The following is a 14,702-nucleotide window of genomic DNA, read 5'->3' as shown; positions in this document are numbered from 1 at the left end:
TTTTTGGCTTAATTTCCTGTCCTTTCGCTAACTTATCTCACTACACAAAGCCACTGAGTGATGGAACTATACACAGAAAGTCCACTTCAAACCTTAGTTTCAGCATCTCCTGACTTAACTGTGTCATCTTAGGAGACACTGGTGCTATTAGGGAAGCATGAGACAGATTAAAATCCTGTTTGATCTACTGAGGCTCTCAGCAAAAATTATTCAATGAAAACTATGACTACTGCATTCATTCTAAAGCATATGCTATTTACAAACTTATTTTCTGCTCTCCTTAAGTAGAATTCTTCCAGGCTGGAGTGGTGGTTTTGTTTTGTTTTGTTTTGTTTTGTTTTGTTTTGTTTTGTTCTTGAAACATGGTCTTATTGTGCAGGCCTGGCTGAACTAAAACTTGCTATGAAGATCAGACTGGCTTTGAACTCACAGAGAGATATGCTTGCCTCTGCCTCTGCCTCTGCCTCTGCCTCTTCTGCCTCTGCCTCTGCCTTCTCTGCCTCTGCCTCTGCCTCTCTGCCTCTCTGCCTCTCTGCCTCTCTGCCTCTCTGCCTCTCTGCCTCTCTGCCTCTCTGCCTCTGCCTCTGCCTCTCTGCCTCTCTGCCTCTCTGCCTCTGCCTCTGCCTCTCTGCCTCTCTGCCTCTGCCTCTCTGCCTCTCTGCCTCTCTGCCTCTCTGCCTCTCTGCCTCTCTGCCTCTCTGCCTCTCTGCCTCTCTGCCTCTCTGCCTCTCTTCCTCTGCCTCTGCCAAGTTCTGGGGTTAAAGATATACACCACTATGCCCAAAGGTGAGGGAGGGTTTAGAGCAGCAGCTTTCACCCTGTGGGTCACAAATCCTTTGAGAGTCGAATGACCCTTTCACAGGGGTCAACTAAGACCATCTGCACATCGATAATTATGTTACAACTCATAGCAGAGCCACCATTAGACTTATGAAGTCGCAATGAAAATAATTGTGTGGCTGGAGGGTCACCATGACATGAGGAACTGTATCAAGGGCCACAGCATTAGGAAAGTTGAAAACCACTGGTTTAAGAGTCTAACGTTGTAAGCCTAGCTAGCCTGGAACTCATTATGTAGACCAGGCTATACTCAAACTTCCAACAATCCTCCTGACTCTGCCTCCCAAGTGCTGAGATGATAGATGTGTCCCACCACAACCAGCATGGGCCTTACATTTTACAAAGTATTTTCTAATTTATTTTCTCATTTTTTCACAATAATTTGTTCACATAATAGTAATAATGATTCTTTTAAAATAGATTAGGAAACTATGAATCATGTTATTAAGTTATCTGGTAGTGAGAGGCAAACTGGATATTAGGCTTTTTGATTGGATCTTCTGCTCATTATACAGCAACATTCTGGCCACATCAAAAAGCACAGTTAAAAAGTGAAATGCTGGAGCTGGGAGTATAGCTCAGTGGTTGGCTTATGCCTATTCCATCTCCAACACCAAGAAAATAATAAGTAAACATTTTGATTTACTATGCAGATGTACACACTTAAAGAGATTATGGCTTTTCATACAATGAGGTTATCAGCATATGCCTAGGGCTGAAAACTAAGCCATTTGACTAATGCAGCTGTAGGTACATCGCAAGCAGTAGTTAAGTCCTAATCCTTGCATTACAGCAACCTGACTGCCTGACTAGACACAGGAACATGACTCCCACAAAAAAAAAAAAAAAAAAAAAAAAATCCTGAAAACATAATGCTCTGAATAACCGTGGAGACTACAAACCTAACAGAATGGGCGAATTCCTCAGGAAAGGAATCCTAGCTGCAAGCTAGCTCAGATAGAATAAATTCTTACCAACTGCCGTGTTACAGGAAATATTAAAAGGAACCGCAGTTCCCGCACTACACCCAGCTACTCTCTGCCCCAACAGTGGTCTTGCTGCCTCTGTCTCCATTTAGCCCCAGCAGCAACCAATCGCAGTCCTCCCAGCTCCGGTTGGCTTGTCTCAGTGCTGCCCATACCTTCTCAGCCATTTATCTCCAGGGGCTACTTATCACAAATCCCCTTAACTCAGTAAACCAAAACTCTAGAAGCTTATAATCAATTGGTCAGATTCATATATCAATAAATTCTCAATACACAAGATAACCAACCAATAAATTCAGGGTCAATTGATAATGGTCCAAGCTGCCAACCTAGATGAGGCAGGTTACCCCAATTATTCTATCCCTATATGATATTATAGCTACCTGTGACTATTTAAAGCCACACTGAATCTGAACCATGCTGTTCACCCTCCATTTTGCTTCCTCTCCTTCTCCTGTGTTGCTCCCTGTCTCCACAATTATCTCCACCTCCCTCTTCCCTGTCCAATCAAGGGCCTCCTGCTGCACTAATATTTAAATTAAGTGGACAGAGAAAATCCTGCCACACTGCAGTAGGTTCAAAGTGGTAATGAGAAGAAGAAAAACACATTCTAGGTATGGAAGACCAGGAAGAAGACAGGAGGTAGAAGAAAGACCGGCACCTCCCCAAGGCCAAAAGAAAGTTCCCTGGCTAAACAGGAGGATCTGTTCTAGGAAACTAAGAGAATGCACAGATATTCTAATGATATACCCAGACATTAATAAGCAGAAGAAATCACTAACAAAATATATATATACTTTCAATCTCCCATCATCATACAAAATTCGTGGAGGACTATCAGATGTGTGCTTCCTCCCTATGAGTAGTTAGTCATGGAGGCTCCAAAGGACCCCAGAAAATTACTGGTCATTGCCATTGTCTTGGTTGCCTAGACCCTATTGCTGAAGATAACATAAACTTTAGTTATACTACAAAGACAAATAATGCTACAACTGAGCCGGAAGCTTCCTCCATGTTGGCTAGCCCTCCCAGTGCCAAAAGCTGCCATGTAGGCAACTTAGAAATTTACCAATGCTCTTACCCATATGTGGATCTTGCATGTATGTTATACAGTCCCAATCTGTCAGGCAAGAAATGCCCACGGGTACAATAGTGGAGTGAAAGATATGGCAGTAACCACTGCTTTCCAATTCATTCTAAGGCCCACTCTATTTATGTTTGTACCAGTAGACCAGTGCTGTTTTCCAGCTCAGTTAAAGCAATGAACAGAGGTTAATACCAAGGCTTAGCCCATTGACTTACGGCTAGGGATGGCATTCACAGGGTCCAGCCATCCTTGAGAAGCTATTGTACGTTCTAATGACTGAAAGGGAGAGTCATTGCCTTCAGTGGTGTAGGCACTAGAAAGCCATCTATACTTCGGTAAATAGCTCCACACACATGTTCATGTGGGTGGCCCTGGTTAAAGGCAAGCGGGCCACAGTACAAAATTAAGAGAAAAAGGCATAGAAGTGGGAGGAGGAATCTCCTGGGAGAAAAGGAGAGTAGGAGAGGGTAAAGTGAATTCGACTAGACTGTACTATATGTGGGTGTGAAACTGTCAAAGAATAAATTTAATACTTATTAAATTTTAAATTACCAAGTTAAAAGAGTAAAACCAATAAAACACATATAAGCCAAAAAGCAAACAAACAAACAAACAACAACAACAAATGCTTGAAGATCCTGATGCTCAAGTACTATGCATACTATGCCACCAACCAAATCTTGCATTTTGTTCCAAAGTATAAATAACAAAGCTTTGAACACAGTACCTTAATTGTATCTTTCAAATAATTGACGATGGATACTTCCAAAGCAAACTCTTCACCTCTGATAACAGAGTACGGAAGATTCAGGAAAAGGAAAAACGGTTGGAAGGCTTGCAGCTAGAGAGGACACAATGAGGACATGTTTTGATTCAGATTTTTAAAAATGTTTCACATTATTTACAAGAGCAACATTCATAGAACCTTTACAGCCTGGAACTCCTAGAGGTGTCCACATGCCTATCTACCATCACCTAGCAACAGCTTACACTGAGTGAGTGGTGGAAAGCTGTTATTTAACATAGTAATTACTGCACTATGTTAAGCACCTAGGAGTAACCAAGCACTTCATATGTTACTTGTGCAATCATTATACCCCCATAAGGGTGCTGTGTTCCTATTTATTTTTTTAAAATGATGTTCAGAAATTTCTGTAACTACAAGTGAAGGAGCCATAACCCATTCTCTGAGATACCAAAACAAGCTGCCATTCTGTTACACTGTATTGGTTCCATAATGCGCTTCAACAGTTACTGTCCAATCCAACACTTCCTGTTTGAGTCTCACTTGAGGAAATCTCTCAGTGTGGCCAGCTCACAATGCCCCCTCCTGAAATAAAGCCTGATGACTTTAGGCCAGTGGTTTCTAGTAGGCATACCCTGTGCCTCCAACCCATGCCTCTGTAAGCCACATACAGCAAAGCCAACATGAACATGACCCAATACAACATTAAGCATGGGGGTAAGTGGGTTGGTTTTTTGATTTTTTTGAAATTTGATTGCACACTTCTCAACTATGAACTTTGTAGATGACAAGACCACCTCATAATGTAAAGAAGATGGGCGTGTCTGCCAGATTTAAGTAGACATGTGTAGACTGAACCTTTTAGATTGTCACAGTGGCCGAACAGTAGTAGCAGCATTTTGTGGAATCAAGTTCTACAACACTTAGGATTGTCCCAAACCATAAACAACTACTGTCTTGTATTCCTTGTGATTCTTGACTTATTTATTATTTGTGTGTGGTTTATATTTGGGACACAGAAATATGATTTGTTGCAGATTACAGATCTTATAATTTAAAATACCATGTAAGTACTAATAAATATTGACTATTTGCTTAGACGTTTATGTAAATAAATCATCTGTTTAAATGACCTGGGCTTTCACCATAATATCATATACAAACCCAAAGGACTAATATTTCTACAAATTTCACTTACAGATCCTAAGGAGGCAACACAAAACCTCTGTTATTGAGGCTTTCAGGTATAATAGTAGTGATAGCTACTGTATTGAGGCCATTCATGATCCTTATATTCTTATTAGTAACTGGAAACAAAGTATGATGACATTTGAGCATGGACATGAAGGAATGCCTGCTAGGAGACACCTTGAGAAGTTGTGCTCATCTTTAAAATAATCTAGCCATTGTAAGCTTTATAACAAAATAGGGGCTGGAGAAATGAATGGTTAAGAGGTTAAGAACACTTGCTGCTCATATGGAGAACCGAGATTTGATTCTCAGCCTTCACAAGTCAGCTCAAAACTCGAGTTCCAGGGGATCCAACACCCTTTTCTAGCTTCCTTGGGCACCAGGCACATACACAGTGCACATAAATAGATATGGGCAAAACACTCCTATGTATAAAATTTTTAAATGTTACACTTGATATAGCCAAAAGGCTGAATTTTCTCTATTACTATAAGCTTAAAAGTAAGTTATAATACAAATGATACCCGTTTTCTGTTTCCAGGAATGATTAAGTAAGGAAATTCCTGCCATCTATGCAATGAAGTATTAATTGCATAAATAGCATTGCTTATTGACTTAGCATAGTAATGCTTGGGTTACCTAAAATTGATCATAATGTGGAGCTTTGTCCTAGTAAAGATAGTGGCAACTGGTAATAAAATGAAAATTAATTCAACACTGAAATCTTGAAAAATAATAAGCATTATAGCAACGACTTGAATTGGAAATTAGGAAGAAATGCCTACAAATAAGTGACAAGGTAAATTAAGGCTTATAATGTTGAAAAGGATAAATTAAGCAAACTGTGATGCAAATTTTAAATATAGAAAATCTGTAAAATGTTATGTGTTATCTAAATTTGAATGTTTTAGATACATTTATGATGTACTAAACTACTCTTGTGAGGCTATTCTTGGGCCTAGCAAACACAGAAGTGAATGCTCACAGTCAGCTATTGGATGGAACACAGGGCCCCCAACAGAGGAGCTAGAGAAAGTACCCAAGGAGTTGAAGGGGTCTGCTACCCTATAGGTGGAACAACAATATGAACTAACCAGTACCCCCCCAGAGCTTGTGTCTCTAGCTGCATATGTATCTCTAGTCGGCCATCAGTGGAAAGAGAGGACCATTGGTCGTGCAAACTTTATATGCCTCAGTACAGGGGAACGCCAGGGCCAAGAAGTGGGAGGTGGGGGGAGGGCATGGGGGACTTTTGGGATAGCATTGGAAATGTAAATGAAGAAAATACCTAATAAAAAAACAAACAAAAAATTACTGCTTTTAGTAGTATGTGATGCATTTACCTTAGTTAATTACAATTATCTATATATATTTACTTTTGCAAAAATATGCACCATTTACAGAACATTTAATTTTACTCTGGTGTTTCCTTCCATGTATGAAGACATTGAACCCTGACCACAACCTACAGTAAAGGAAGAGAATGTCAGAGCACTGAGCTGACCACTGCTTGGCCCACACCAGGCTCTTACACTCAGAGTTTATAAACATGCATTTTTTAAGCATATTTCTTTCTTTCCTTTTTTTAAGATTTATTTATGTATTTGTTTATTTTATTTATTTTATTTATTCAATGTGTATGAGTACACTGTAGCTGTCTTCAGACACTCCAGAAGAGGGCATTGGATCCCACAGATGGTTGTGAGCCACCATGTGGTTGCTGGAAATTGAATTCAAGACCTCTGAAAGAGTGGTAGTCATTACTGTTAACCGCTGAGCCATCTCTCCAGCCCTAAACATACGTTCTTACAACAAATATATATATATGACTTCATTTTCAAAGGAAAAAGCTTCAACCATGCATGCATTTTCTGATTTGACTAAAAGACTTCTGACTTGGGGGCTGGTGAGATGACTCAGTGGTTAAGAGCACCGACTGCTCTTCCAAAGGTCCTGAGTTCAAATCCCAGCAGCCACATGGTGGCTCACAACTATCCGTAACAAGATCTAACTCCCTTCCGGAGTGTCTGAAGACAGCTACAGTGTACTCACATATAATAAATAAATAAATCTTTAAAAAAAAAAAAAGACTTCTGGCTCAAAGAATGAAATAAAAACCTAGAATTAAAAAGTAAAAAAAAAAAAAAAAAAAAAAAGTTTAAACAGTAATATTTTTAACCTTATGACCAAATCTACCAATTTAATATAACTCAGATTCAACAATTTAACACAGGGCCAGCAAGATGACTCAGTGGGTAAAGGCACTTGCTAGACAAGTCTGGCAATTGGAGTTCAATTCCCATTCCCAGAATTAACATAAACATAATTGGAGAGAATTGACCCCACAAAGTTGCCCTCTGACTTCCATGTGTGTGTGCTTGTGCTGCGGTGCACACACACTAACACAATAATAACAATGAAATAATAATAATAATAATAATAATAATAATAATAATAATAATAATAATAATAATGTATGGCTAGGGAGATGGTTCAACGACTAAGAGCTGCTCTCCCAGAAGACCCAGGTTCAATTCCCAGTACCCCCATGGCAGCTCACAATTGTGTCCAGTTCCAGGGGATCTGACATCCTCGTACAGATGTATGCACAGGTAAAACACCAATGCACATAAAATAAAAATAAATAAACTTATAAATAATAATACCTTACTATTTTTTAAAAGATGTTGCCACAATTGAAAGCAGAAAGGTAATGTCACAGTAAAGCATGATCAATAAAGTAATAGATAGCTGATCATTCTCTGAGCCTCATTTCATTAGATTTCTGAGCCCTTCCCCCAAGTCAATATTCTTTCTACCTCTGCTGGAACGGTTGTTAACCCAAAACCCAGGTCTTCTGAGATGACAAAAGCCGAAGCCACCCAAGAAGTGATGGAGTCAGGTACAGTAACTTCAAATTCTTCATAAATCTTAGATCTGAAGTCAACACAAATACAGAAATTACACAACCAACATTTCACATCATTCCAAATAAGTCAACATAACAAACAATTATTAGAAAATTTTTAATTGTTTACATTTATGTCATTTACATATCTAAGTTTAAAGTCTCTGAGCATCTCAGTTTCTCAAGAAGTAGTTTATAATATCATACTATGCACATTCCAATAAAATCCTTCTCAGTTGACTACTACTATTTTCAGCAATGGTCTTAAGTACTTATTTTCCAGTTTTGCCCCAATACTCCTCTCTCAATTTACAGATAAGTTTGTGGGTGTTTGGTTGGTTGTTTTATCTGTATCCCTATCATGTCTGTTATGGGTTTTCCTCCAATAAAGGCTAGGAGACTTCAAGGAAGTTTAATTCACCCTTCCTTTTTTAAAGCCTGTCACTCTCTCCTTGATGATACTCTGTGGTCACAATGCTCATGTGATTCAATCAAACACTACAATTAGAGGCAATCGACATCATACTAAACCCCAAACTCCTTCATCTACTTAGTTCCTCAACACACAAGATTGATACTTAAAATACATTAGAAAGTAGGAAAATATTATTCAAGATATACACTAAGCAAAGCACAAATGGACAAAGAACTTTCTTTACAGATCATTACCCCATGTAGGCGTCTAGCCAAATCCATGTTTCTGGAAAATTCTTCCTGACATGTACATTGTTAACTGAAGAAGCATCTTCAAAATCAACCAGGTTTGCCTCATTTTCCTCTGCAAAGCGTTCAGAATACTCTTCAGTATCGTCTGCAATAGACATGGACCATGGTGGGGAAAGGAAAGGCACCAGACAGAAAGAATTGCAAGCTTGGCCCCCGGGACCCTCAACCTCACAACAGAATGAAGTTCAGAATTTATCTTGTTCAACTCTGTTTTCTGAAGAATTATCCTAGATAACAGACAAGCCATATGACTTACCAAAACCACACAGACAGTGAACGCAGAACTAAAAATATGTTTTCAGTCTCCTCTGTTCCAATGACCAATAGCTGAAAACTTAGATATTAGTTGCCTACTTTATTTAATTTTAAATTATTAAAATTAAATCACATTTTTAAACCTGCCTGTGTTTTTTTTTTTTTTGTACTGTTCTTTGAATGTTCCTTGGTGCTGGGTGCTATTGGCTTTGTTCAGCCTAGGACATTATACTCAATTAAATTTTGGATTACACATTTAAACAAATGCGTGTGGATATCAAGATATTTGGGTCATATATCTATCTCTTTTTTTTTTTCAATTTTTCTGTAAGTCTAAAATTCTTACAAACTTTGAGCCAGCATAGATAGTACTTAGTACTCAGTAGAGGCAGGCCAATCTCGGACAGTTCAACACCAGCCAATTCCCAGGATGGCCAATGCTATGTAGGGAGACCTTGTCTCAAAAAAAAAATTTTAATATAATGTAAAGAAAATTACATCACAGTGCAATAGGTACCAAAGCTATAAAATGACTACAATAAAATATTTTATAACCTATAGAGAAGATAAAAAATTTTTAATAAACATGAAAGGATGATAATATGTAAGGTCTATTAAACAAAAAATAGTTAAATTTACAAGTAATCTGAATGATGAAAAGAATTTCAGTAGAAAATACTCCTTTTCCAGCCAGTTGTCTGCATTCCGTTTTCTTCGAGTCTTACAACCAAGGGCAAACCATGCACAAGAGAAAACTGGACCACATACAAAACCATCTCCAGAAGACAATACTGAGTATTTGGTTAAAATGGCATCATGGAGAGAAGAAGGGATGGTTGAGTTCAGATTTTGAGTGTGTAAGTCATACTAAAGACTTTGGAAAGCAATCTGGTGGTTTCTCAAAAAATTGGGAATAGTTCTACCTCAGGATCCACTACCACTCCTGGGCATATACCCCCAAAATGTTTCACCATCCCACAAGGACGCTTGCTCAACTACATTCACAGTGGCTTTACTTATAGTAGCCAGAAACTGGAAACAACCTAGATGTCCCTCAACCAAAGAATGGATAAGAAAACGTGGTTCACTTACACAATGGAATACTGTTCAGCTATTAAAAACAATGGCATCATAAAATTGGCAGACAACTAGATCGAACGAGAAAATACCCTGAGTGAGATGATCCAGACCCAGAAAGACAAACACGGTATGTACTCACTTACAATTGGACATTAACCATAAAGTATGGGATATTCATGCTACAATCCACAGACCCAAAGAAGCTAAGTAACAAGCAGACACCAAAAGGAGAAAGTTAAATCTAACTGAGAAGGGGAAATGAATAGATGTCAGGGATGGAGGGAAGAAAGAGATCAGTTGGGGGAGGGGTGGGGATAGGGACAGGAGGGATCAAGTGGGGTGGAGGACAGGAGGAGAGAGACTGAGAGAGACAACAGGGATGGGGGAGCTTCTCTAGGATGAGCCAGAAACCAAGGGCAATGGAATCCCCAGGAATCTACAAGAGCTACCCTAGCTAAGACTCCTAGCAATAAGAGATATGACACCATCTCTTATAACCAGGGGAGACAACCAATGGAGGGATGGGAACACCAATCCAGCCATAAAACCTTCAACCCACAATTTGTCCTGCCTACAAGATGTGCAGGGGTAAAGATGGAGCAGAAATTGGGGGAATGGCTGGCCAGCTTGAGAACCATGCAATAAGAGAAAGTCCACCCCTGCAGACACTATTAATGATACCCTGCTATACTTGTAGACCAGAGGCTAACATATGTGTCATCTGCGAAGCTTCATCCAGCAACTTATAGAAACCAACTACAGAGGACCACAGTCAAAATTAGGGGGAGCATGAGGAATTCTATGGAAGAGGGAGGAGAGAGGATTGAAGGAGCCAGAGGGGGTCAAAGACACCACAAGAAAACCCTCAGAATCAACTAATCTGGGCTCACAGGAGCCACAGAGACTGAACTGCCAAGCAGAGAGCATACTTGGCCTGGACCTAGGCCCTCTGCATATATGTAACAGTTGTACATGGGTCTTCATGTCAAACCCTTATAGAAGAAGCAGGAGTCGTCTCTGGCTATATTGTCTACCTTTCCTCTAACTGGGCTGCCTTGTCTAGCCTCAGTAATAGACGATGTACCTAGTCCTGCTGCAACTTAATATGCCAAGGCTGGTTGATATTCTTGGGAGGCATCCCCTTTTCTGAGGGGAAAGAGAGTAGAGGTGAATGGGGGAAGGAGAAAGGAGAGGGAGAGACCGGGAGGACAGGAGGAAGGGGAAGCTGCAATAGGAATATAACGTTGATTGATTAATGAATTAAAATTCTAAAGCAATAAGCAAAAAAAATTTAAAACACACTTAAGAGACATATCTACTCTGCTTCTGCATGTCCTCTGTGTTCCTCTCGTATGAGTTCCAAGTCAATAGCATACACCAGATCATAGAAGGAAACTCCTCCAAGGTAAGGAAAGATATACATATGCCGATACAAGAAGCACACAGAATACCAAGGAGACAGGACCAGAGAAAAAAATCCTCACAGCGTATCATTGTTAAAACCCTAAGTCTACAAAAGAAAGAAAGATGCTTGTGAGCTGCAGAAGTAAAACCATGAGCCACATATGAAGGAAAATCATCAGAATAGCAGCTGCTTTGACAGCAAAAACTTTGAAAGCCAGAAGAGCCTGGAGCAACGCATCCTGTATCCATGTGATCATCTCAACAGATGGAAAAAAAAATAGTCTGTGACAAAAATCAAACATGATAAAAGTACTAGAGAATGTACAGGGAACATAGCTCAACATTATTTGACAAAGCTGCCAAAAAACATACATTGGTAGAAATAATCTTCAACACATGACGCTGGGGAAACTGAATGTTCACACAAAGAGAATAAATTAGATCCAAATCTACCACCTTGCACCAAGACCACCTTCTCAGTCTCAAGTGAGTCTAGTGTGACAATGCAGCCACAGGCGTGCAGTCATCTCTTCTCCTTGCTGCTGTATCAGCCTTGCTGCTGCTTTGGTGCATAAGAAGGTAAAGCAGAGACTGAAGGAAAGGCTGTCCAGTAATCAGCCCAACCTGGAATCCATCCCATGGTGTATACCAAACCCTGACACTATTACTGATGCCATGTTGTGATTGCAGACAGGAGCATAGCATGGCTGTCCTCTGAGAGGCTCTACCAGCAGCTAACTGAGACAGATGCAGATACTCACAGCCAATCATTGTACTGCTGTCGGGGACCCCTATGAAGAGTTAGGAGAATTGAAGGAGCTGAAGGGGATGACAACACCATAGAGAGACCAACTAACCCTGACCCTTGGGAACTCCCAGAGACTTAAGGCACCAACCAAAGAGCATACATGGGCTGGTCCGAGGCCCCTGGCACTTATGTAGTAGAGGGCTGCCTTGTCTGGCCTCAGTGGGAGAGGATGTGCCTAATTCTGTAGAGACTTGATGCTTGAGGGAGAGGGGATGCACCTTCTCTCTCAGAGGCTTGGAGAGAGGCTACATTTGGGATGTAAATAAATAAAATAATTAATAATAATAATAATAACAACCTCCTAACAAGAGGGAAATCATATCTGGGTAACTGAGAAACCTAGCCAACTACCCAGGCCTAGTGAGGTCATAGATCTTTGAAGAGAACTTAAAACTGCCCCACTTACTAAACCAACATAATCCCTAGTTACATTCTAAGTATTTGTCCTTATATATACAGGTAAGTGTAGTCCTCACCCTCATCAAAGAAGTTTCTCTTTGCAATAGATAGTGTAGAGAAATGGCATGAGGAGAGACTATTCCCAGCTTGCCAGACAACCTAGGGTCTTTGTCACTCTCAGCAGACTGAGACAGAGGAAGCATGCTTTCTCAAGTAGAGAATCCTGGTGTTCTGCCAAGTAAGCTGTAAACCTGAGGAAATGACCTTCATGATCCTTTTCTCATGAAGAAAATGCTTATTTTTCCACTCTTTAATTATAAGAAGCAACGCATCTAAGAGTTGGACTGCTGACAGATTTGTCAGTCTGCAAGGAGGTTTGGGTCACTGAGCCAAGGTAAGATATTGCTAGGTAAAATAGCATCTGGTGTAAACTGGAAACTGTGGGGAAATCTTTATTCTGCCTTTTGTATAAAATATGCTGAAACTTTGAATAAAGTGTGCATTGGCTGGCTGCCGCTGTGCACCCCCTGTGTCCTGTTAATGCGGCTCTACCCTTAGGACCACAACACACTAGATGTTGACAAGAGACTGCTACTGAAAACTACCAATCACAATGCAAAGTTGTAGATCCTTGTCCCAACTGATACATCTACAGTACAACTCTTGCATCTAAGATTCAGGGAGCATTTCAGAAAGGAGACTGTGGAAAGACTGTAAGAGCCAGAGGAACAGGAAGTGAGATTGTGTCTTCTAGGAATGTCAGAAGTTACACCCATATTCTCACCAATGAGACTGTCTAAGCATGAGCTGAACAAGGGCAAGAAGAATGGGGACAGAGGAAAGCCCAAGAGGCCTCAACCCTGCATCTTTAAGAAAGGATGAGAGCAGGAGAAACAGTCCTCCCCAAGGAAGAGCCACCAACTGGTTATCCAATACCAAATGGTCACCTGTAAAACATACATACATGTATGCATATATAATATATAGTATATATATATAACATTATAAAGACTGAGAAGGTTGTATTTATATATCTAGAAATATACACACGTACACACACAATGAAAAAGGAAGCCATGAATTTTAAAACAATCAAGGACAGATCTACAGGAAAGTTTAGAAGGAGGAAAGAGGAAAGAGAGGGGGAATGATAAAATTATAATCTCAAAAAATAATTTTAAAAAAATGAAGAAAAAACTTAAAATTTAAAAAAAAATAGTTAAGAAACAACTCTGCTCTGCCCTGGGGCCCTTCAGTACTCCTGTAGCCTGCTGTGCGTCTCCATCATGGCCCTGGCACAGGCCATCTTCTCCATCTGCCCCCTTAGGCCAAGGTGAAACCCTCATAGCCTCTTACATGCTAGGCACGCACTTAATTTCATCGCTGTCTACTGAATACTGAATCAATGATCTTAACCTGAGGGATAAGCTAAGTGGGAAGTTCGCAACATATCAAGCATGCATGACACATCTTGAGTAATTTAATACACTGTATGAAGGAAGCTGTTCAGTACAGGGTAAATTATGATTTTTACATTTAATTTCCTAATAAGCCTACAAAACACATAATATTATTAAATCTATGAGGAAGGGAGAAACTGGAGGCTTAAAAGCTTGACTAATTTGCCCTGGGTCATACTCTATTGTTTTTATGTGTATGGGCATTTTTGCCTGCACATGTGTCTGTGTGTCATGTACACACAGTTCAGGCAGAGACTAGAAAAGGACATTGGATCCCCTGGAACTGTAGTTACGGATAGTTGTAAGCCAGTGTGGTACTGGGTGGGTGCTGGGAATCTGGACGGGCAGCCAATGCTTTTAAATACTGAACCATAGTACCAGCATAGTGGTGATCAAAAGACAACACAAGTTAGGTGGACCTTGAAATCCCCCAGGGTAACAAACTAAGACTTCGAATCATAGACCTAAAAGGAAGTTGACAATGTTAATGCTAACTGAAAGAGTGACCATTGATGGGTTTGCTCTTCAAAGCATGAGCGGCTCTTATCTCAACATGGTCGAAAAATGACCAAGAGCACCTTGACCTCTGTGTAGCTACTTATTCTGAGACAGAAGAGGAAGATGGATGTCCATCACTTGGGTAGCTGTCCAGGGTCCTATTTGCTACTGAGGTAGAAGGTTTCTCTTGTAGTGAAAACGTGTAGTGAAACTTCTCAGCCAAGGATGCAATTGGTGCAGCCTTCCCTTAGCATCCTGGCTAAAACCTCTAAGCACTCAATTCCTATACACAAAGCAGTGTGATGTTTTAGATAA

At 40.1% G+C, this 14,702-nt stretch overlaps 1 protein-coding gene across 1 annotated transcript in view; it reads right to left on the bottom strand.

The window, feature by feature from the left end:
• Positions 1–14,702, bottom strand: part of Cd109 (CD109 antigen) — a 100,715-nt gene that overhangs the window by 27,672 nt on the left and 58,341 nt on the right. Inside the window, exons 18-20 of the mRNA NM_153098.3 lie at positions 8,427–8,568; positions 7,669–7,786; positions 3,641–3,754 (exon numbers count right to left, since the gene is read on the bottom strand). Of these exons, the coding sequence (NP_694738.1) occupies positions 3,641–3,754; positions 7,669–7,786; positions 8,427–8,568 (374 nt within the window). The remainder of the gene's footprint in view (positions 1–3,640; positions 3,755–7,668; positions 7,787–8,426; positions 8,569–14,702) is intronic.

Source organism: Mus musculus, chromosome 9, assembly GCF_000001635.26.
Source record: "Mus musculus strain C57BL/6J chromosome 9, GRCm38.p6 C57BL/6J".
NCBI lineage: Eukaryota > Metazoa > Chordata > Mammalia > Rodentia > Muridae > Mus > Mus musculus.
This window is presented reverse-complemented; position numbering and strand designations above follow the sequence as displayed.